The 24,769-nt window shown below is 36.2% G+C and overlaps 1 protein-coding gene and 2 long non-coding RNA genes across 5 annotated transcripts; 1 reads left to right on the plus strand and 2 right to left on the minus strand.

The window, feature by feature from the left end:
* Positions 1-554: 554 nt before the first annotated feature.
* On the minus strand, positions 555-13,921 carry LOC132161070 (ubiquitin-protein ligase E3A-like). Of its 3 annotated transcripts, XR_009438093.1 has the most exons (12): positions 13,739-13,919; positions 12,691-12,774; positions 11,187-11,500; positions 9,063-10,309; positions 8,828-8,972; positions 6,731-6,936; positions 3,478-3,642; positions 3,208-3,363; positions 3,037-3,110; positions 2,455-2,598; positions 1,746-1,948; positions 555-1,505 (listed from the first exon to the last, which is right to left on the minus strand). XR_009438093.1 is itself a non-coding variant. In XM_059570863.1 (11 exons), coding segments are annotated over exons 2-11 (2,574 nt in total). In that variant the 5' UTR covers positions 12,693-12,774; positions 13,739-13,919; the 3' UTR covers positions 555-1,827. The 3 variants fall into 3 exon arrangements, 1 of the variants encoding a protein (XP_059426846.1); XM_059570863.1 differs by having other exon boundaries at positions 555-1,948; XR_009438094.1 differs by lacking the exons at positions 555-1,505; positions 1,746-1,948; positions 2,455-2,598 and having other exon boundaries at positions 3,031-3,110; positions 3,208-3,394; positions 13,739-13,921.
* A 2,890-nt stretch (positions 13,922-16,811) lies between these two features.
* On the plus strand, positions 16,812-17,430 carry LOC132160506 (uncharacterized). The gene is made up of 2 exons (XR_009438023.1): positions 16,812-16,870; positions 17,080-17,430. It is a non-coding gene; the product is annotated as an uncharacterized LOC132160506 (long non-coding RNA).
* On the minus strand, positions 17,018-17,661 carry LOC132160507 (uncharacterized). The gene is made up of 3 exons (XR_009438024.1): positions 17,546-17,661; positions 17,203-17,266; positions 17,018-17,101 (listed from the first exon to the last, which is right to left on the minus strand). It is a non-coding gene; the product is annotated as an uncharacterized LOC132160507 (long non-coding RNA).
* Between the last annotated feature and the right edge of the window lie 7,108 nt (positions 17,662-24,769).

A 24,769-nucleotide genomic window follows, 5' to 3' on the forward strand; every position in this document is an offset into this window, starting at 1 on the left:
TTTAGTTGGACTATGTAAACCAGAGGTGGGGAACGTTGATCCTGGAGGGCCTGTGTCCCTGCTGACTTTAGCCCCTGAAGACCTTGATTAGCTTGTTCAGGTGTGTTTGATTAGGGTTGGAGCTAAACTCTGCAGGGACACAGGCCCTCCAGGATCAACGCTCCCCACCCCTGATGTAAACAAAGGCTGGACTCCAAATTCTCAATACACTAGGCATGTATTGTGTGTGTGTCATGTTAGGGACCACAAACTGTACTCATAGAGAAAATCTGATATAGAAAAGTTGAAACAGTGCATGTCTAAATTGTATATAAAAATAAATCTAAATTATTTTTTATAAACTAAGTACCAGTTTGAAGCCAAACACCAGGTGAATGAAGTGACTAAAATCTTAGTTTATTAAAAGCTAAACTAATATATTGAAAATGTTGAAAAAGACATACATGTTAATTTTGTGCGTATTTTACATTATAAATGGTTTTGTATAAACTCCTGACACCACAAAAGAAATAAAAAATTGAAATCACACAATCTCCTCACATTTGCACAATTGGTTTGTTTTTCAGTTTTGAATTTATTTAAGAATAACTCGAAACAATCAAATGTTGTCATTCTCAATATCAAGTCCTGTTTCCCCCTTTTATGTTAGCGCCATTAGCAGTGGAACAAACCACAGTCACATTAAATATGCAAGAGGGAAAAAAACAAAGAGTGTAGAGGGCATGGCTAAAGTTGGTTTCCAGCTACGCCTGGACAAACCGGAGTGCCAATTCTCAGCATAAATGTTTGGCACAACAAGATAGTGGTATTTTGTTCCAATTTCCCCTCATTTTCATCCAACAGTATAGGGCCAGACACTGTGCAGAGCAAAAACAAACAAAGCAACTAAAACAGAAATGGTTTCTTCATAGGGCACTGTCAATTAGCATTCACTGACTAAAAGTCTGCCATCCTGAATTAAAACAAAGACAGATAACGAAACAAAACACTTGTAGGAAGCCTTAGAGAGAGGTTTATGGGAAGGTTAGATCTCTCTTTTGTAACACTACTCGTTGTCAGAAGTGCACCATAAGCGTGGATTGATTTTAACAAACAGATCAATTCTGTATGGGAGAGAAAGAGCAGGCTCTGAAGCAAAATGCAAAAAACTGGCCATAAAAGAGCAGCAGAACTGGCCAAGCAGCATTACAAACAATGCAGTTCCTCAATAAATACAGATTCCTGGACACAAAATTGAGACTGGAGCTGCTCGGTACCTTTGAAAGCACTGCTGCAAATGCACTAGGGAAGACCTATGAAACAAGCGAAAAAATGTCATAGGGCAGATCAAAAACAGAAAAAAAAACAACCCTAAGAGACATTCTGAATATTGAGTTAAGTGCACTTTCACAGTTCAACCATAATACATCAATAAAGTTCCACTTCCTCCCTTTGATCTTGTTAAGTTTAGATGGTGATCAGTCCTGCAGGTGATGAAAACATCTAACCGTCTCTCCTTTTCATGACTACGAAAGCAAAGAGAGTGGATTTCCTGGCAGACATGACAAGAGATTTCATCCCTTAAAATAAATAACCTTATTTCTCAGTGCATACAAAAAGGGAGCCTTAACACTTACATAAGAGGGAGAGAGAGAGACAAGAGTCCAGTGTGGTTTTATCTACTATTTAGGCACAGGCACACGGTCACCAGAACTTTTCCATTTTACCCCATTTCACCTTGCCTTACATTTTAACTTGATATTTACTTTTATTTGTCGATGTAGCTGAATGCTCCTTTGACGCACAAATGAGAGCTCTGAAGGTGAGTTCTTTTGAGATCCTGGTGCCTCAGAGCATGCCGAAGCCTTTGGCGTAAGTGATGGCTTTAAGGAGTCTCTCTCTAAGTTTCTCCTTAGTGGAGTATTCAGGGAGGAGCAGCACGTTGAAGCAGGTATGAGAGGTGGGTAACCTGACCATAGGAGGAGAAGAGAGCATTACTTTGAGAAGACTTTGCATATTTATTGCTATAGAGATGTATACAGATGTATAATGTCAATTATATGTGGTAATAGTGCAGTTAGATACATATGCTTGAATGCTGGTCCATAAAGAGGATGCAATACATCATTGCAACTTAAAAATATGCATAACTATGCTAGTTTTTTAATCTTATCCCATGAATTCTTTTTTTAAATTAAAAAGAGCTACAAAAAAAGCACTGGGTTAATATAGAGGGGAGAAAAAAAAACATTTGAGAACCACTGATATTACTGTTTTATGACATCTTCAGGAAAAGAGCCTCAAGACCTTGCTTTTATTTTTTCTCTCCATTCCACTGCCCACGAATCACATTTTTAAAAGTAAACAATGTATTCTGATTTACAATTGAATCGATCTGATAAATGACCTATTTAAACACAGTATGATGTCATAAAACTTGAACTGATTATTGAGCAACAGTGTATTTGAGTTTACCTGTCTGAGTCCGGGCCATTTTTGGCAATAATCATCTTGAGCTTGCCTAAACCTCCAACTGGAGCTCTGTCTGTGCCCGTGGTAAACTGAAGAAACAGCCTCTTCTGCTCCTGCCCAAATGAGTGCACAGTCTCCCAGAAATCCCTGATGAGTGTCAAAAATACACACTTTTAATCTCACATAGGAAGTAGTATTTACAACTAGCAGTCGACTGATATTGTGCTTGTAAATACTGATGTGACTATCTGGAGATCAGGATGGCTGATGTGTAATGCAACACGCATAATTAAATGACAACTAGACAAATGAAATGAATTATTTCATGACAAATTAACGGCTCACATCAAAATTAATCAAAAACTTAATGCTCATCTTGCACAACATTTAGTCCTGAAACACCTGAAATACAATCACTACCTGAAAACAGAAGATTTATTATCCATTGACATGGAGAAACAAACTGCTCAAAACCTCAAATGGTCAAATGTCAGCTGATCACTACTAGTAACTATGACATCGTAAAGAAAATAATAACCCACACAACATTATTTACATAATGTATTTTAATAAGCATAAACTTACTTAATAATGTGGGAGTCTTTGTTGTATCCACCATCATATTCTGTACTATCTTCAAGTGCTTGGAAGTCAAGATTCTGCACGAGGAAAAACACAAAGTTATTGGTTTCTAACTAAGGCTGTGCCACGTTTAAGATCAGCCTGGAAGTAAATAATAACCTATAGCCAACTCACCCTGCTGCCACATACAAGCAGCTCAATTTCCTCCGATCGAAACAGATACTTCAGCGGAGATTCATTAGTGACCATGTGAAACCCTCTTCTGAAGGCCTTGAACTGTTTCTCCACACTTTTGTTCAGCATGTACTCTGCATAGAGTGCCACAAAATCCTGCAGAGACCCACTTCGTGTTATGTGTATACTGGCAGATACAAACATGTTTGTGTTTTAAAATGCTGAATGAATGAATGCATTGCTGGACTCTTCTGCTTAAAGTGGACTAACCTTTCTGTTCTCATTGGTAACTGGGATTTTATCTCCTCCTTCCTTCAAATCATACATTAGTGGGTTTCCAAACAGGTCTGTTTGTGAGATCTGGAAGGTAATCATCATGTCTTCTTCCACATTACCTTCATACTCCAGCAGATCCTTCAGACTCTGATAAAGAACCTGAACAAACAGATGATCAGAACCATTTTAAACAATATGTAGAGATGCACTCATACTCCTAGGTTTTTGATATGACAGAGCATGAATCAACTCGCCACAAATATTTTGATGAGCAGACACGGTGTACTAAAGTCATAATGACAGGGTCTGCCACTAAAGTGCTGATATACCTGCCTAAATCTCCTCCCAGACACAATCTCTGTCCTAGCATACCTCCAATATGAGAACAGGTAATGCATTCCCCTTTGCAATAAAGCTGAAATGTTGCTCTTTCTAAATACAGAATTTCAATGTCAACATACAACATGATGTTGAAATGCTGTGGGAAAAAAATTAGATTGTGTTTCAATGAGCAAGCCAAAAATCCTTTTTCGTTAAAATAAGTAGAGGTCAACCATATATATCGGTTGGCCGATATATTGGGCCGATATTTGTCATTTTTTATATATATCGGCATCAGCCGATATCCATGTTTAGTAGCGCCGATTTAAAGTCAGGCACGTCGGCGGGCAGCCCCGTGTTATTGGTGCGGTGGAAAGTGCTGCTGCTGCCACATGTGAAGGACCCCAAGCCAAAACTTTTGGAAGATTCAACAACAGTCCTGGGAGATAAAGGTAGTCAGAGAATTTCACTCTGTACTAAATGGGGTGGAGAAGTTGGTAGCTGTCACATACACTGCAGCCTGATTGAGGGCTACGTTACTCCTCCCCGCTCACAGACAGCACCGTGCTCGGAGACACAGCTGTCCTGGAGCTGCCCAGAATGGTAATTGACATTTGTTCGGAAGCATGGTTTCATGCAGACAATAGCCAGGTTTCCATCCAAATCATTTGCATTAAGGGAAGTAAATATTCGATAATTTCCATGATCGGTCGTCGTTTAAATTAACGATCAATTAATAACCTTAATGCTGCAAAATGCGTCTGCAGTGGTATTATTATTATGTGCAAAAGCCACTTGGAAAAAAGGCTTTCTCACCCGAATTAAAGGGGTTTTAGTCTGAATAATATGCTAGTAGCAGGACTGTAAAATGAATAGATGTGATTATTATCATTTGATAAAACGAAGAGAGCACGCCATACATTTGAGAACATTTTACTTTGCTGACTGTTTCCCATCAAGGAGACCGCTGAATGCGCCTCTTTAAATGGTTTCGTGGTGCTCGTTGTTGTATTTTAAAACACAATTGCAATGTTTTCAAATGACACTAGTATTAAAAATAAAATTATCCCAAACGTAACTGTGGCGCTTGTGACTGTGCTGCGCAGTCAATAAAGTGCTTTTTTCACAAACATTTTATTCAAGTATTATGACCAGTAACGTTACATTTTTGTTTGATCCTGTTCTGCAAAATATTTGATTTTGAATTTTTGCGTTCCGCTAGGCCTATTTGTTTAAAAAAATCTGGCTTTTACAGTGTAGTAGATCGAGAGTGCATGAGTCCTTGCATACGAGGACGAGCGAGGGCGGATTTGGATGTATTTGGAGGTTATTGCTCACGTCTCGTTCTGCACATATCCAAATGTTTCCATATTCGCAATGTATCTGAATGTTAAACTATAATATATATATATTTTTTAATGTAAACTAGACGGAAAAGATCATCCTCTTCACATGAGCAAAAACGTTCTTAATTGGCATAACAGCAGAGTGGACTGGTATACTACAGTCTATTTAAACTGACCAGTGTTAGCTTTTATATGTTTGGTTGACTGTACTTTATTTTAATAATGAACAGACTGCGATGTAAGTTTGAAATTAGAATGCACTTTAGATGTTCTGTGTCATTTATACCAAACACAAATGTTGCTGGTTGCTAGTGTGTTTGCAGCACTACTATTATTTATTTTTTCACTTTAATTGATTTTTATTTAAAAAATATTTATTTATTTTATTTAAATGTAGATTTAAGTTTACATTTATGTTCCAACAAACTTGAAAAATTCTGCTTGATAAATGCTCTAAAACTTTTATGGAAATTATTGACTAATATATATATATATATATATATATATATATATATAAAACGGGTATATATATATATATATATATATATATAGCCGTTTTATATATTTAATTCTTGGTCTGTTTATTGATTCGTTTGGGTAACTTTGGATACATATTTTATTTTAATACCGTGCAGTGCACAAAATTAAGATTTGAGAGATGGTTCAAGTCAGTGCTTAATAAATGATGATAAGTTTAGAAATGTTGTGCATCCAGTTATTATTAGTGTTACATTTTAGCATGCAAATGAAGGGGAAAACTTCAAGATATCAGCCCTAAAAATCGGCAGCACATATTGCCCATCAGCTGACCCTGACCTCTTAACATCGGCATCGGCTATAGAAAAACCCATATCAGTTGATCTCTAAAAATAAGGCCATGTCAACATAAGACATGCTCTTGAAAAAGCTCTTGTTTGGGTGATGCATTACATACTGTCTTGTTTGATTCAGCAGGATCTGAATCTACAATTAAGTTTGTCTGCATGTGAAAAAAGTACAGGCCACTATATCTAAAGTGTAGTTTAATTGTTTACAAAAGTAGAAACTTAAAAAATGTACACTACTGTTTAAAAGTTTTGTAGACTTTTAACATTGTAACAAAAAAATTTATCAAAGAATCCTCACAGTATCATGGTTTCCATAAAAATATTAAGCAGCACAGCTTTTTTCCACATTGATGATGATAAGAAATGTTTCCTGAGCACCAAAGTACCAAATCAGCATATTAGATTGGTTTATGACTAATGATGTGGCACTGAAGACTGACATAATGTCTGCTGAAAGCCACCTTTGCCTTCACAGAAATAAATTACATTTACAAATATATTAAAAACAAAATTAAGCAAATATATATTACCAAAAAAAAAATATTTTAAATGGCAATTTCTCTTTCATTTTTGATCAAATAAATAAAGATGTGGTAAGCACAAGAGACTTCTTTCAAACAAACAAACAAAAAATCTTACCTACCCCAAACTTTTGAATAACACAATCTGTTATATTTGCATTTCATTTCTAAAAAAAAAAAAAAGACTAGGAATGCTGATTAACATAAATAAATGTAACCAGGGAAGTATTACCGGATGAGAGTCTGCAAGGTCTCTAAACGTTCCTTTCTTTCCCATTAGTTTTCTGTAAACCACCATAGGGAAGTGCACATCGAGAATGCAATTATTGTAGATAGCTAAGCCCAAGACAATGCCTATCAAGGTGAACTGGCCTTCATTTTCAAACGATGAAGGGTTGAACCAGAAAAGTTTTGTGATTTCATCATAGGTAAACATGCCTGTGGGTGAAACAGAAAGAGAAAGTGTAAGACAAGGGTGCACAACAGATCCTCATCTCACACTCACTGAATCAATAAGATCATCAATATCAATAAAACAAGTTCTAAGAGGAACATTAACCCTCTGGAGTCTAATGGTATTTTTGGGGCCTGGAGAAGTTTTGTCATGCCCTGACATTTGTGCTTTTTCAGTTTCTTATAAATATCTAAATGGCTAAAGTCAAATCTCACTGTAATCAGCACATACTGGGCTATAATAGTATGTGCGCAGCATGTATGTACATGATTGTGTTTTTGAGAAAAAAAAATGTTATGCGTGGTTAGTGAAAAACTAAAAATGTTAAATCACTTGAATAAGGCAATAAAACATATACAGAACATTGGTTCCTGTGACTTTTGAGGACTGGAGCTTGTAGCCTAGAATTTATCTTTCTAAATTATGTGAGAATCATCTTGTTTACTCACTCACTCACTCACAGAAAACAATATATTGATTTAAGTTTTCAAAGACACTTTTTGTTGGTAAAAGTCATATGAGAGTAGGTGTCAACTATCATGAATATCATTGGGATTTACACCTGAGAAGACAAAGGCCTGCATAATGAGCTGCATAATGAGCCATTCAGTCATCTGTGTCACTGAGAGGAAGGAGTTACAAGAAAGATTGTGAGGACAAAATAAATCTATATAATTTTATGTTTGTAGTTTATTTAGAATATATTAAATTGTCCCACAACATAATTTAATATCCACTTGCGAGTGCAGTTAAACAGTTTATTAGGAACAATCAAAGCTGACTTTCAAACTAAATTTTTTTTGTATCATTACTTCAGTCACACAATCCTTCAGAAATCCTTTTACCAATCTTATTTTCTACAAAAAAACGTGTTATTATTTTCATTATTATTATTATTATTAATGTTGAAAAGAGCTGAGAATATTTTTTCAGGTTTTTTAGGGGGGATAAATTGAAAGAACAGCATTGTTTGTTACAGTTACATTTATTTGTTACATTTATATTATTTACATCAAGCTTTTGAATGGTATAGTATTGTATATTGTTATTGAAACTTCATAATGTTCCACTTGATTATACACTTAGTCAGGAATTATAGTTTGGAAAAAGTCTTTGGAAAAAGTCTAACTAGTAAAATGTTTAAATGTTATTTGAAAACTAGTACAAGTATATAAATAAATAAAAAGAGACTTGTTTATGATCTCTGCTGAATAAATTGCTTCATTCTTTATTTCTGAGGAAATCCAAATCTCAAATCCTCAACCACATCACATCTTTTTGGGGTGAATAATGTCTTATTCCTCTCATCGCGAAGCAAACAGTAAAATAAAAAAACCTTGAACAGTCTCACTGCGTTATCTTCAGTAGTGTGGCGTATTCAAGCCGCTCGCTTCAGTGAAACATTAGAATCTGAATAGAGCGTTCAGCACGGGGGCGTGGTCACATTAGAAGATAATGAAGGGAGACGTGAAAAATGTTGTTTTCATATGGATTACTTTCACAGAATATTTGTTCTTGCCAGCACTTGTTTAGTTTAAAAGTAGACATGTCAGGCTTTCTATAGATATCTCTCTCATGTCTCTTCATTGAGTATTCACTGAGTTACATTTCATTTTAATGACGCGTGTCTAAATGAAGATCAGCACAGACAAAGGCTGCAGACAGCACACCTTGTTTGTTATCTTTATTTTATAAGTGCACAAAGTTATATGCGTATACGCGTTAATCGACTTCAGAGGGTTAAGCCAACTAGTGCAGATCCATTCCAGTATCAATGAATAGAAATCAAACTGATTAAGCTTCACATTAGGATGGGTAAAAAAAGCCAAAGAGTATATTAAACAAGTCAATTAGGAAATAATTGATGATAATTACCTATATCTGGGTTAAAGATCTCCTCTACGACCAGTTGAAAGAACTCTTTGGATACTCCCCCTTCGTCTACTCCCTGCTCTCCCTCAAACTCCACATACAGCTGTTTCTTCAGGTCTGCTGGGTTTTCCATGGCAATCATCTCCAACTAAAACCAATCACATATTCATCACAAATGATAATACATGAGAAATCACTATAAAACAACATTTGTCTTTGAAAGCTCTTTGGCACCTACCCTGACAAGAGCATCATCTATGACGTGGTCTCTGCGTACTTTGAGTCGCAGGTAAGGGTTCAGCTGTTGTCCCTGCACTAAACTGTAGAGGGCTGTTATCCTGCGCTCGCTGTACATCCGGATCCGGTTGTCATAGTACAGGCCTAGATTCTTAGTCACAGCGTTAAGAATGAACGGGCAGGTCATAAAGGAGAACTTGCTTTCTGTCTCCACCTTGAAGAAGGTGTAGTCTTTGTCCATTTCAAGAACCTCATTGAGCGGTTCGTTAATGAACTCCTCGTACGGGATGAGGGGTTTTCGACAGTCCGAGGCACGAATGCCCAGTTCTGTCTCTAGCGGATCCACCCGTGGGCCTTTCTTGTTGCGTCGTTCCTCGCCGAGCAGTTCCTGGAGGGTCAGCTCGCTGGACTCCGGGATCGGTTCGTCGTCCTCCTCCTCGTTGTGACCCATGTCTAGGTCGCCGCCCAGCACATTTGCATAGTAGACGATTTTCAAGCACTTGGTGGCTGCCACCACACCATCATCCTCGTTGACCAGGTTGTCGCTGCTGAACTCGTTGCTGATGACCGTGTAGGTAATAAGCTGCTGGAAAGTCTCGAGCAGACGTCGGATCTGGTCTGCGCTGTACTGCGACCACAACCGCGCAAGCTTGGCCAGAGCCGGAAGAGGTAGCTTGCTCATTGCCTTGCAGAATTGTGGCAGGGCGATTTCTAAGTATTCTGGACTGTGGAGGTTACTGTTCTCCATGACGATGATGAAGACGTTCAGGTAATTAGGGTCGGTGGCATACACGTTGTGGTAGGTGAGGTCACACTCTACATTGGGCGACAGGTAGACTAACGCGTTGAGGAATGCTGCTTCGATCTTCTCATTTGATAATAGTCTGTTGTACACTCTTCTTACTGCATCAATGTCTACAGAAACTTCAACGGGACAAAACTTTTGGACATTGTTTTCTCCATGAGATGGCCCGTCTCCACTTGACGCCGAGGCTTCGGGTTCCACCTCCATGGCTGTGGACGAACCAGAGGCCGTTTCCTTCTCATCTTCATCTTTGTCCTCATCCTTGGCCTGAAGGGACTTGAGCTCTTCCTTGGTGTGTTGTTTCGCCTTGCGAAAACTCTGGACCAGACTTTCCGCGCTTGAGAAAACCCTACCGATGACACGGATTAGAGGAGAATAGTCCTCGGTCTCACTGCAGAGGCTCAGGATTTCATACACCTTCTCCTCTGTCAAGTAATTCAGATCTGCCGAAGAATATGGTAAAGAATATGTAAAAAAAGATTTGTGTCAATCTAGCTTTTTTCCACCTTCATAGAGGACACGCCTCTTTTTTTGCAAAAATTTAAATTTAATTGCTTTGTTCCTCAATCCTGAATTTTAACTTGAAAAATATGATGCTCTGTTCACCTAATTGAGCAATACTAAATCACTGTTTATTCAATTTGTGATGTATATTAAATACATATTAATATGAAGGTTTAAAAATGTATTCAGTAGCACATTTGTGGTATTAAAAATTATAGCATCACATGTTTTAGTATTTTTATTTTCTCTATTTTTTTATTTTATTTTTTTACTCATAACAAAGCATTTGTGACCCTGGACCACAAAACCAGTCCTAATTCACATGGGTGTATTTGTAGCAATAGCCAACAACAACACATTGTATGGGTCAAAATTATCGATTTTTCTTTTATGCCAAAAATCATTAGGATATTAAGTAAAGATCATGTTCCATGAAGGTATTTTGTAAACGTCCTACCATAAATATATCAAATCTTAATTTTTGATTAGTAATATGCATTGCTGAGAACTTCATTTGGACAACAAAATATTTAAACTTGTTTTGCACCCACATTTTCCAGATTTTCAAATAGTTGTATCTCAGCCAAATGTTCTCCCTACCTAACAAACCATACATCCATGAAAAGCTTATTTATTCAGCTTTCAGATGAGGAAAATTCCCCCTTATGTATTTGTGGTCCAAGCTCACATTTGGAAATTGCATTGTGCATATAAGATTTGTGGTTTGATCCTTTCCTGATTACCCCCCCCCCCCAAAAAAAAAAAACAAACAAACAAAAAATTCATAATGTTGACTAAGTGTGACAATGCGTTCACCTCTAAAGTCCTCCCTTGTGGGCTGTAGGTCCTTATGGTTCATCTTCCCGTTGCTGCAAGCAGAGAAGTTGTGAGCTCCTTTGGCACTGTTCTCCGGGAAGGCTGAACTGGCTCCTTTCTTAGAGGGATGAGGATCACACAGTTTGGCATTATTCTTATATAACTCCAGGGCCTTGATGGCCGCTGCATTGTTATCCATGCGCTGGAAACCCGGAGAAGAGCCACAAGCCTCATTCGTGCAGGCCTCATTTCCACAGCCCTCTGTTAATTGGTGGTAGTAGCGCTCAATTAAATGCTTCGCAGCCGCTCGCTTCCTGTATCAAGACATTCAAACAGGACAGCAGGGGGATTAGTACGGTTCAATGCTGAAAAAAGTTCACAACAGTGCAAATATTTCTATACTTTTATATCTCAAATAAAACCATCCATTTGAATTTCTCAAAAGCTATCAAAACATTGATTTTTGCATGTGCACATGATGGAATTAGACTTTTCTATATGTGGATGAACTTCAGGTTACATGTCTCCAATGTAATTCATGTTAACACAATAATGTTGAAGTCTTTTAAAATAATGCATATTTCATGCTCATTGTGTACTTCCAAGTGTTTTACTGTAAACATGATTTTATTAAAAATGATCAAATTAATAGTGCTTTTTCAACCAGTAATTATTCATTTTTGAAGAACTCTTAGCAAAAGATCTGCACAATTATGCAGGGGAAAAAGTTCACTGTGAATAGTAAATCACTGTTCACACTTTCAAACCAAGCAGCTTCCTGTTGGTCAAAGTGGCAAATTCGCGTGACCAGAAGTGGGGAACTTTTTCACCTTCACGTGACACTCTTGACTGTGTGTGGATTCCTGTAGAAATTAATGGATTTCTCCAGCAAAATGCTGCCTAGCAATGGTATACGTGACCACACCTTCAGGAGAATCAAGTGTTTGCTTATTCTTAGTGTGACCAAAACCAAAACTGAAACTTCTGTCATCATTTACTCACCTTCAAGTTGTTCCAAACCTGTATATGAATTTCTTTCTTCCTTTGAACACAAAAGATGATATTCTGAAGAATGCTGGTAACCAAACAGATGATGATAGCCATTGACTTCTATGGACAAAAATACTATGGAAATCAATAGATACTGTCAACCATTTGGTTACCAACATTCTTCAAAATATCAGTAGAACAAAGAACCTCATACAGGCACAAGTGAAGGGTGAGTAAATGATGAAAGAATGTTAATTTTGTGGTAAACTATACATTTAATGCAAACTGCAAAATAAAATAAGTTATCTAGAAACTGGCTATATATATATATATATATATATATATATTTTTTTTTTTTGTGTGTGTGTTCCTTTATATATATATATATATATATATAAACAGGAACACACAAAAATAACCAATCAGCATTTCATTTTGAAAGTCAGTCAAGACAAGTAATGATACCCATGAAAACAGTCATTTAACACAGGTATAATTAAACAAAGAAACTTACATTAGACTTGCTTGAAGTTTCCAATATCACAATCTTCTGCGGCTCTGAACTCTAAAGAGACCAAAAGTTGGTCAGGTAGAAATCCTGCAGATGAACAGAAAACAGTCACTGACATACACACTGCTATACAGACAATATCCAAACCAAGATTACTAGGAACAGTTCACTCAGTAATGACTGATAAAAAGGATAGTTCTTCCAAAAATAGAAACCACCCTATTAAACCCTATTGATCAAAAGTGCTCAAGATGATTGAGAAACACTGTAGTGTTGGTAAACAGAGCCTAACGTGCATCACCGGGAAGAACGTCACCACGAGCAGCGTCTTAAAGTCATGCAAGCTGCCTACCTAGACAGTATTCTGAAACCCTACGATGACCAGGTAGTCATCCCACTAGTTTTTGACACAAAGCCCACGTAACCGCAAGAAGAGCAGCGACATAAACCTAAACAGAGGCCCGAACTAAAAACATACCGTGTGCTTTTGCAACCGAAACATCCCGTGTACCGGTAAACAGTGGTTTACCCCGAGCAGAAGGAGCTGAGGACGCAGTGGGACAGGCAGGGGGGTATGACAGTGCACAAACAACTTCAGCATTGCACACACACATAGCCAATCTCCTACGGTTCATTTTAAAACGAACTAACGAAGACCTAATGGTCAGTTATAAAGTGTGCTGATGATCGATGCGTTTAAGGCAGAGTGAAAGCAGCAAATCGTGTTACCTTGCAGTAACTGTCATGGGGAGTAACGTTAATAGCAGGAAAGAGCTGAATAACTAGTTAGCCTAGCTACAGCTAGCCACAGTCTGCCATTTCGAAAACACGTACGGAGTATACCTAACGGTTGTTGTTGCATAGTCAAAGGCGAGGGTGTAACTTATTTGGGATATCGGGACTGCACTGATTTCGCTTGTTTACCAGAAACCCCTTCCGTCCCTCCCCGGAGCTGTTAGCAGCGCGGCTAACTGGCCTAACAGCACGTATTACGGCTTCGATCAAGCGCGATCGGGGCGGGAGAAGCGTGATTGATGTTTTGACAGCTTACTTGAGAAGATGTTCTGATGCAGACGAATGAATCTGGTCTCTCAACATTACAATCGCTCCGAGTGCAGCGTGTATTCAACTCCAACCCCTCCACAAAATATTCGCGGCCATCTTGATCAACTGAGGCAAACACGGAGAGCGATCCCACAATGCACCGTGGCACGAGGACAACCATCGGCACAACGTTCTTCTGGCAGTCAGTCAAGATCGAGATGTGATGAAACCTGAGAAGTTGTATTTGTATGAGCTGAAATAAACAAAGCTTTAAAGCACGCACCACATTTCTTTCTTTTTAACACATACGTTTAAAAAACGAAACAATTGTAATAATAATATTCATCAGCAGATTGCAGAACCCGAAAGGAAAACTTAAAGATTATAGCTATGCATTTGCTGAAGACAATACCAGTGCTTGTCTTGGCAGTGGGATTTTGTTTTATTCCAGTGATCTGAATCTTTTTTTTAGTCAGTTCACCCAAAATATTCATCATTAATTGATATGTTCTGTGGGAGCTGCAGGTTACATGTTACGCCAGTAGGGGGCAATGTCCTGTCAATCATTCTGATTCTATGAGCGTACTACACAGATCACAGCTATAATATTGTTGGAATCACTTTCAGATTTTTTTTATTTCAGCTGATGAATGATAAAACCACTGACAGCCAATCAAAATCCACCCAACTCCAAAGAAGCATTTCAAATGATATGAAATGACACAACTGCACGTTTTATTGTAAAAAGTTTTTGATGTATTCATTACCATTTGTACACCAGTTGTAATATTACTACAAATACCATATCGGGCGCCGTTTGTAAAGCTGCTCATGCTGAAAATAGCAGCAACATTTTGTCACATTTAGCTTCAAACAATGTAAAAAAAAAACGGTCTGAATTTTTTGACGGTCACCTTTTAGCACATTTACAACAATATTTGTCAACTTAGAGATATTTTAAATAGTTAAATATAAATATTAAATGTTAAACCTAAATGTTACATGCTAAATCTAAATGTTAAATCTAAATCTAAATATAAATGTTAAATCTAAATGTTAAATCTAAATCTAAATATAAAATCTAAATGTTAAATATAAATCTAAATGTTAAATATAAATGTTAAATATAAATGTTAAATATAAATCTAAATATAAATGTTAAATTGAAATCTAAATGTTAAATCTAAATCTTAAATCTAAATATAAACATAAATGTTAAATCTAAATCTTAAATCTAAATATAAATCTAAATGTTAAATCTAAATGTTAAATCTAAATGTTAAATCTAAATCTTAAATCTAAATATCAACATAAATGTTAAATCTAAATCTTAAATCTAAATATAAATCTAAATGTTAAATCTAAATCTAAATGTTGAATCTAAATGTTAAATCTAAATCAAAATGTTTCGGGTGAAACTAAATATTTAGCTAATATGCAAATTCAAAATGCCGGTAGTGCCAAAATAAAAGCTCAATGAGGTCAGTGTGTGTTTATAGCATCGTGTTAAATAAGGAACGAATAAAAATCATCTCATCCGAGGAAATTGACTCTTAGACATGTATTATCGTGATAATGACTACCGTATTTTCCGAACTATAAGTCGCACTTATTTCATAGTTTGGCTGGTCCTGCGACTTATCAAAATTAATTTGACATGAAGCAAGAGAAAACATGACCGTGTACAGCCACGAGAGGGCGCTCTTTGCTGCTCAATGCTCCTGTAGTTTTTATATTTTTAACTCCACTAATGTTTTTTTTTTATAGAATTAGAAAACCCCAAATCGTTATCTCTATAATATTTTTTCAATTATTTTGTTTTTTCTCTCTCTTGTATAGGATCTCATATGATGAACATGTTACATTTTTATTTACTGTTTTATGGCGTTATGATTGTTATTGTTAAATACAACCGTCTTACCCTGATCTTTTATGTTGTAAGTTTGGCAATAATAATAAAAAGAGGTACAGTACAGGTGCACTACCACTTCACAGCATCACTAACTCCACAGTCCAGTACAGTTTCTCTCAGCGACTTTTCAATGTCTGCACACGTCGAACAGCTGCTCGAAGATCTCACCTTTGGAGAAGACTGATGATTTTATACTCTAAAAATGTAAGTATTACTACTGAACAATGAAGATTACCCCATAATGAACTGCATCCTTTGCCCACCCCAACACTTACATGCAATAATAATGATAAATGCCAACCAATAATTATATACATTTTTTTCCTTAAAATTACATTTTAGTAAAAGAAGCAAAATGTATTTTCTGTCGTGACATAGCTATACATGAATATACACTAATGCAGTTGATGTGAATGCATCAGTTTTCAGTCAAGCAATTAATACACGAATAGATAAAATATTTATATTTTATTTACTGACAACAAGAAACATGTTTAAATGATTAAAAGAATGTATAAATGTTAGCATCACAATAAATGCATACATGTACAAGTCAACAACACATGAAACAAAGCTTCATTCAAACTTACTGTTCTAACAATCATGTATTTACAGATGGTGAACCCCATATCTTACTATCATCTCAACACAGCTGTTCTGATTCTGCTGCTGCGCTGTGCTTCACAGTCTCACTCTTCTCAACGGGGATGTCGTTGAGCAACAGGATGAGGAAGACCATGATGTCGGCTCTCTCAACCACACAACCTTGAAGCGAGAGCAGAAGAACATGTGCAGGACAATCTGACTGCTGCTGTGTCTGCTCCAAACAATCGTGTGCCTGCTCTCCACGAGCACCACTACCTTTAAAACATTTACACATAGTTTACAAGTACATGCATTAATTTATTATTTTTGTAGTGGGCTAAACCACTGAACTGGTTCAAAACCAGCAGTATGTCTGTGAGCACGGCTCTTTTCTCCAGGTTGTTCAGAGGATTGTAGGCCCCTGTAATAAGAGCACTGTCAATGACTTCAGATAAAAGCTCCATCACATTTTTTGATGATGCTTTGTGAAGTTTCTGAAAGTCAGCCTTCATTGTATAAACAGAAACCAGCAGAACAAACTTTACCAAAATCAAATCCTCGGTGTCTTTTGCTCTTTCTCTAGATGCTCTCGCTGCTCTGGGGCCAACGATGAGGAAGAGACCACAGCAGCATCTGGTCCTGGTGAGAGCTGGTGAGAGCTGGAGTGATGGAGCATCTCATCCATATCTCTGGACCATTTCCGGATGCTGCAGTGGACTTCTCCATCCTCAGTGCACACACCAGTCTGCAGACATTTTCATAACCTACACAAATACACACACACACAATACAAAAAGTAATTACTTTATTCTTTTGTTTCAGGTATTTCCTTTTTTCCCCTTTCCTTGCAGGTCCTGCTCCACCACAAAAGATCTGCAGCAAATGCACAGAAATCAACAATAAGAAAAGTGCTGTTATAACTCTTTGAAATTACACTAATTAAAATGTTTCATTTATTTTTGTAGTGTACTTACACAAATCCTTTGATGGCAGCATTCCTTCATCAGTCACTCTACAGCAGATAAACATAATCTGTTCCTGTAACATCCAGACAAGAGTCAGTCTCCTCTGTGATTTATCTGTGATATACTGCATCTGCATGTTGAGTCAGTAAATAATGTAACTCGCTTTTTATCCAACACAAATGTTCCTAAAATTATCAATATTGCAAATGGACAAATAAAATAGATAACCTGTGTTTAGTTACTGTATGTAGATTTGTTTGTTTACATGACTTACACTCCTCTAAAGCAGTGTTGACAACAATAAGTGAACTCAGACACCTGTTTCATTAACCTGTCTGTTAAATGTGCTCACCTGCAATACTTATCAAAGACTATCCTGTCAGATGATAGACATTTAGTAATAGTCTTCAAGATGTATATATGGTTTATGTAAATCCACTTTTGAGTCGTGTACTTAATGGAGCTCCCCTGTTAGTTATTCAGTATAAAACGTGTTTTTACAGCACAATCACAAATATGCTGTATTGTGTAAGTAACAAACAGGGTTTAGATCAGGGGTGGCGAACCTGTTCAGCATGATGAGCCAAAAAAAAATCCCTCATCACTGCAAAGAGCCACACAACAGATGTGTCTAACAATAACGTTACAATTTATTACTTATTATATGGTTCCATTATATGGATATGTTTTTTTTTGCACGAGCAATGTTCCATGCCAGTTGATATGACGCTAATGTCACTGTCTCTGAATGCTTGGTAAATTTCCGAAAAAGCTGACTTTGCTTCTCTGACTGACGTTTCAAAGTGTTTACCTTGTGCTTGCGAAGTTCACTGCCTTTGGGAAATTCCCTGGCCACTGTAGAATGGAGTGATGTGAAATGGCGCTCAAGATTTGAAGCCTTAAAATGCGACAACGACGTCTGGCATATCAAGCAGAATGGTTTTCCATTTCGTTCAACAAAAAAATAAATCCTCCCATTCAGATAAAAATGTTCTGTGCTCATCTTCATATTTGCGCTTAGCTGTATGCTTCTTTGATTCTGCCATGATAATTCCTACTAACGAACTTCACATTAACCTGACAGCGGCAGCTCCTGTCAGTCAATAATAGGCTAGCCACGTTAAATTACGCGAGAGTTGAGGTTCTGTTAAAAATAATAAAAAAATAATATGAATAATGTATTATTTTTAAAAAGTCAAATTACATTCAGATAATACATTTAAATTCATTCCTATTTATTTTTAAATAAAATTTAGAAATTCTAAAAAAGTTGAATGAATTGCGATGTGAACATGTGGAGACTGAACCGAGCCGCAAAAAAGCACCCCTGGTTTAGATTAAGCCTGGATCAGGCCATGGCTCAATGAATTAGTCTTGCCTGTGAAACCGGAGGATAGCGTCTTTACACCTTTTGCTTATATGTTGCTGACTTTACACCTTAGATTTAATAGATTATTAACTCCAAAATCTATACCACTGTATGAAAATAACTTGTACTCTTAAATTTAAATAATTATTTCGTGAAAAAAATATATTCTCACCATTGTAACTCACAGCAAGCCGTCATATTCGTCTTCTTTCCAGTTTAACTGCGGTTGGCATCCAGCTTATTGGCGCAATACCGCCCTCTTCTGTTCCGGAGTGTGGATCAGATAATAAAACTAAACGTACACATCACTCACATTGTTCCCTAACATTAATATCTACATACACTAGCGTACTCTTCAAATACAGTTTCTCCAAACGTGTTTATTACTTTAGGTAGTATTTATCAAGATAATCCATGTCCAGGAGTCAATTTCCTCGGATTAGATGATTTTTATTCGTTCCTTATTTAACACGATGCTATAAACACACACTGACCTCATCGAGCTTTATTTTGGCACTTCCGGCATTTTGAATTTGCATATTAGCTAAATATTTAGTTTCAACCGAAACATTTAGATTCAACATTTAGATTTAGATTTAACATTTAGATTGAACATTTAGATTTAGATTTAACATTTAGATTTAACATTTAGATATAGATTTAACATTTAGATGTAGATTTATATTTAACATTTAGATTTAACATTTAGATTTAAATTTATATTTAACATTTAGATTTTTATTTAACATTTAGATTTAGATTTAACCTTAAGATTTAGATTTAACATTTAGATTTTATATTTACATTTAGATTTAGATTTAACATTTAGATTTAACATTTAGATTTAGATTTAGATTTAGATTTAACATTTAGATTTAGATTTAGCATTTAGATTTAACATTTAACATTTAGGTGTAACATTTAATATTTATATTTAACTATTTAAAATATCTCTAAGTTGTCAAATATTGTTGTAAATGTGCTAAAAAGTGACCGTCAAAAATTCATACCAGTTTTTTAAACATTGTTTAAAGCTAAATGTGACAAAATGTTGCTGTTATTTTCAGCATGAGCAGCTTTACAAACGGCACCCGATAATACCATGGTTAAACAATGGTCAGTCTAGGGAAACAAAGCTAAATTTGTGGTTACCTTGATTTAACTTAGCCTATATTATTTTTGGTGTTTGGTTTTATTTGTAGTAAAACCATGGTTAATTTTTATAAGTCTATTATGTTATATATATGTTTTTGTGATGCTGAGAGAAATAATTTTCCAAACAACAATTTCGGCATGCCATTAAACTTTTTTTTTATTTGTACTTAATGAATGTTTTCTTAATGTTGAGAGAAAATATTCTCTGAACAACATTCTCGGAACATCCTTATGATGTTATGTTTATTGTTCTTGGTAACAGCTCTTTAGTGAGTTGCTGAATCATTTATTCAATCGTTCACTAAAAACACTTGTTCACAAGAGAAAGAAGTCTTCGTGTTTCTGCAAATCTACTGAGAGTATTCAATAACAGGCCAGGCACAATTCAATATCCAAATACTGTAATGATATCATTACTGTTATTTAAATTTTGAATGTTGAGCATTCTGTCAGTATAAAGACATGTTCAAACCAAGAACGATAATTATAAGGAAAACTATATTCTTTTTTTATAACTGTTTGCTGCAGTTATGTCGTCTGCATTAAGGTCTTTTCATTAAGACCTTGAAGAATCATATTAACGTGTGGAAAATGGGCATCCGATGACCCCTTTAACAAAAAATGCAATGCATGGGATACAAGCCATTACTGAATGCAAGATCTGTGTATCACAATAACACGATGGTACGACTGCAGTGACTGGGATTATTTTAGAGTCAGCACTGCTACAGTGCAGTAGATTACACATGCATCCCACTGTGTGTTTTGCTTATCTCACAGACCTGCAAGAAAAGCACAATTTTCTTCTGAAAGAGACAAGAGACATCCTGTAAATTCAGAAGAAGTTCTTATGGGCTTGAATAATGGAAAAGGTGACTGTTTATGATGATGCAGCTGTGGAGAATGAGGATCTCATGAATATAGACAGCTGTTTAGCCCGGAGTCAACACGGTTTGAGATCCCACACCACTCATACAAATCTGCCGAAGCATTATTAGATGGAAAGACTGAACTAATCTAAAGTGTTGAGCTGTCGTGCAGCAATTCTATTGAAAACAAGAGGACAAAACTATTCATATTTTTTTACATGCAGACTCTCACAAAATATGTATGAAACTAGCATGAGATGTCTGCACTAAATATTTGAGAAAATATTTTGCCCTCATTTTAAAACAAAATAATAATTTAGTTTTGTTTAGATTAAAAAAGTGCATAACTTATGAACAACACTCAGACCTTCACGGGGAATACTGCACACATACAGTATACACTCATACAAGTCAAGGTCTGTGGTGAGGCTGTGTTTCCTTATAGTCTGATGGTAGGATTTAGGCAATATGTTGGACATAAGCTGGAAATGTTGAACGCACTGATTTGTGGGTTTGGAAATGCAGGATCACAATCATTTAAAAGATTTATTTTAAACCAGACTCATGTGTTCTTAAGTATACAAACAAATAACTTTTTGAAAAAAAATCTCAACAGAATGGTTTATCTCCACAATGAAGAAAAATAAATGCTAAACTGTCCTTTATCCATTTATTTAATTTTCATTCCTATAGCCTTTTCAAATACCCGAGGTCTAAAAAAATTCATGACTCTGCTATGTGTTGTTGAATTAGATTTTTCAAGTAATTCATTAGTAACAAAATGGAATGCTGAGGAAAAATTCTGTTGCTGTGGAGGAAAAAGTCATATAATCTTAAAGGACATCATGGAATGAATGGCTACATACCTTGAATGATTTCATTTCAAGAAGAAAGGGACATTATAGTTCCCACAAACCAATATACAAACAGTGTCTGAGGGGTTCTCTCCTTTACCTCTCTATGTGTGCAAATAGCATCAATCTTCCAAGTTTTACCCTTGAGCCACGCACATAAAAAGACCGAGAACAAACTGGATTTGCAGCAAGTGTGATGGCCGATCAGGTGAAGGAAACAGTGTGGTAACAGTTCAGATTTAACCATCAATATGTCAAAATATGTATTCTGTTGGGAAACAGAGCAGTGGGCTATACATGCATATGTCACATATTACTGTATTTAAGTAATCTGCAAAACCAAATACACAGAAATAAAAAGATGTATGAAAAAAAGAAAGAAAAATACATTTTCAGAAGAACAAACTTTATTATATTATATTATATTATATTATATTATATTATATTATATTATATTATATTATATTATATTATATTATATTATATTATATTATATTATATTATATTATATTATATTATATTATATTATATTATATTATATTATATTATATTATATTATTAGTAATAAAAATATATTAGTAACATTTTTTGGGATGGGGGTATCCAGAATTTGAGAATGTTTGCATGTCTGAACAGAATCTAAAAATGTACAGGTGCATCTCAATAAATTAGAATGCCATGGAAAAGTTAATTTATTTCGTAATTCAACTCAAATTGTGAAACTTTAAATTCAATGCACACAGACTGAAGTAGTTTAAGTCCTTGGTTCTTTTAATTGTAATGATTTTGACTCACATTTACAAAAACCCACCAATTCACTATCTCAGCAAATTAGAAAATGGTGACATGTTAATCAACTCAAAACACCTGCAAAGGTCTCCTGAGCCTTCAAAATGGTATCTCGGTCTGGTTCACTAAGCTACATAATCACGAGCAAGACTGCTCATCTGACAGTTGTCCAGAAGACAATCATTGACATCCTTCACAAGGAGGGTAAGCCACAAACATTCATTGCCAAAGAAGCTGGCTGTTCACAGAGTGCTGTATCCAAGCATGTTAACAGAAAGTTGAGTGGGAGGAAAAAGTGTGAAAGAAAAAGATGCACAACTAACTGACAGAAAACTGCAGCCTTATGAGGATTGTCAAGCAAAATCGATTCAAGAATTTGAGTGAACTTTACAAGGAATGGACTGAGGCGGGGGTCAAGGCATCAAGAGCCACCACACACAGACGTGTCAAGGAATTTGGCACAGTTGTCGTAGTCCTCTTGTTAAGCCAACTCCTGAGGCGTCTTACCTGGGCTAAGGAGAAGAAGAACTGGACTGTTACCCAGTGGTCCAAAGTACTCTTTTCAGATGAGAGCAAGTTTTGTATTTCATTTGGAAACCTACAGTAGGTCCTAGAGTCTGGAGGAAGGGTGGAGAAGCTCATAGCCCAAGTTGCTTGAAGTCCAGTGTTAAAGGGTTAGTTCCCCCAATTAGCAAAATTATGTCATTAATAACTTACCCTCATGTTGTTCCAAACCCGTAAGACCTCCGTTTATTTTTGGAACACAGTTTAAGATATTTTAGATTTAGTCCGAGAGCTCTCAGTCCCTCCATTGAAGCTGTGTGACAGAAACGGTTCTCTGACAGAAACGGTTCTTGACTCGTGAACGAGTCATTATCTGGCTCGGCTCAGTGTTCATCTTCAGTTCTCTCTTCACAGCAGTTCAGTCAGTGTACTGTTTGAGTACATGAATTACTCTGGGATATTGGTTTGTTTTAACTCAGAGGGAGTGTCAGCCACATTAAAAAAGTTAACAGCTTAAGTCATTTGTGGATTAATGCGTATTGGAGACGCGAACTGTTTAAAACGATTCAGTTCGATTTGGTGAACTGTTTCAAAAAGATCAGATTACAACGAATGATTCGTTCGCGTACCGGATATGACAAACTGCTTTGTTTTGAACTGTCTTACAACAGACACGGAAGAGAAGACAATGCTGAATAAAGTCGTCGTTTTTGCTATTTTTGGACCAAAATGTATTATCGATGCTTCAAAAAATTCTAACTGACCCTCTGATGTCACATGGACTACTTTGATGATGTTTTTCTTACCTTTCTGGACATGGACAGTATGCCGTACAGCTTCAATGAAGGGACTGAGAGCTCTCGGACTAAATCTAAAATATCTTAAACTGTGTTCCGAAGATAAATGGAGGTCTTACTGGTTTGGAACGACATGAGGGTGAGTTATTAATGACATAATTTTCATTTTTGGGTGAACTATCCCTTTAAGTTTCCACAGTCTGTGATGATTTGGATGCAATGTCATCTGCTGGTGTTGGTCCATTGTGTTTTTTGGAAACCAAAGTCACCGCACCCATTTACCAAGAAATGGTATGCTTCCTTCTGCTAACCAGCTTTTCGAAGATGCTGATTTTATTTTCCAGCAGGATTTGGCACCAAAAGTTGGTTAAATGATAATGGTGTTGGAGTGTTTGACTTGCCAGCAAACTCACCAGACCTGAACACCAGAGAGAATCTATGGGTTATTGTCAAGAGGAAGATGAAAAACAAGAGACCAAACAATGCAGATGAGCTGAATGCCACTGTCAAAGAAACCTGGGCTTCCATACCACCTCAGCAGTGCCATAAACTGATCACCTCCATGCCACGCCGAATTGAGCCCCTACCAAGTATTGAGTACATGTACAGTAAATGAACATACTTTCCAGAAGGCCAACAATTCACTAAAGAAATTTTTTTATTGAACCAAAATAGAACCAAAGACTTAAACTACTTTAGTCTGTGCGCACTGTGAATTGATTTAATACAGGAGTTTCACAATTTGAGTTGAATTACTGAAATAAAAGATATTTTCCATTCGAATTTATTGAGATGCACTCAATAAATAATTGAGATTGAGATGCACCTGTAATATAATATAATATAATATAATATAATATAATATAATATAATATAATATAATATAATATAATATAATATAATATAATATAATATAATATAATATAATATACAAAAGTATAATAGAAATTGTATATTAATATATAAATGGTTTATATAATTATATATTATAAATCTCACTCCCACTGATCGCTCTAGAAAGTACCCTTGGGACTCAATCTTCCTCTCCCGCCATGTTTAAAATTCATAAGGAATATGTTTCCGTTGACCTTTGGAAGAGCAGGTAGGTCCAGTTATATTTGTCATATAGCTGTCCCCTCAGCGCCTCGCTCCCCGTGACCTTTTCAGCAGGCCTGTTTAACAGGGTGATAAACTGCAGCATTAGGAGTAATGCTAGCTGCAATCGCTGGACTCGGAAAT

Source organism: Carassius carassius, chromosome 17 (assembly GCF_963082965.1).
Source record: "Carassius carassius chromosome 17, fCarCar2.1, whole genome shotgun sequence".
Lineage (NCBI taxonomy): Eukaryota > Metazoa > Chordata > Actinopteri > Cypriniformes > Cyprinidae > Carassius > Carassius carassius.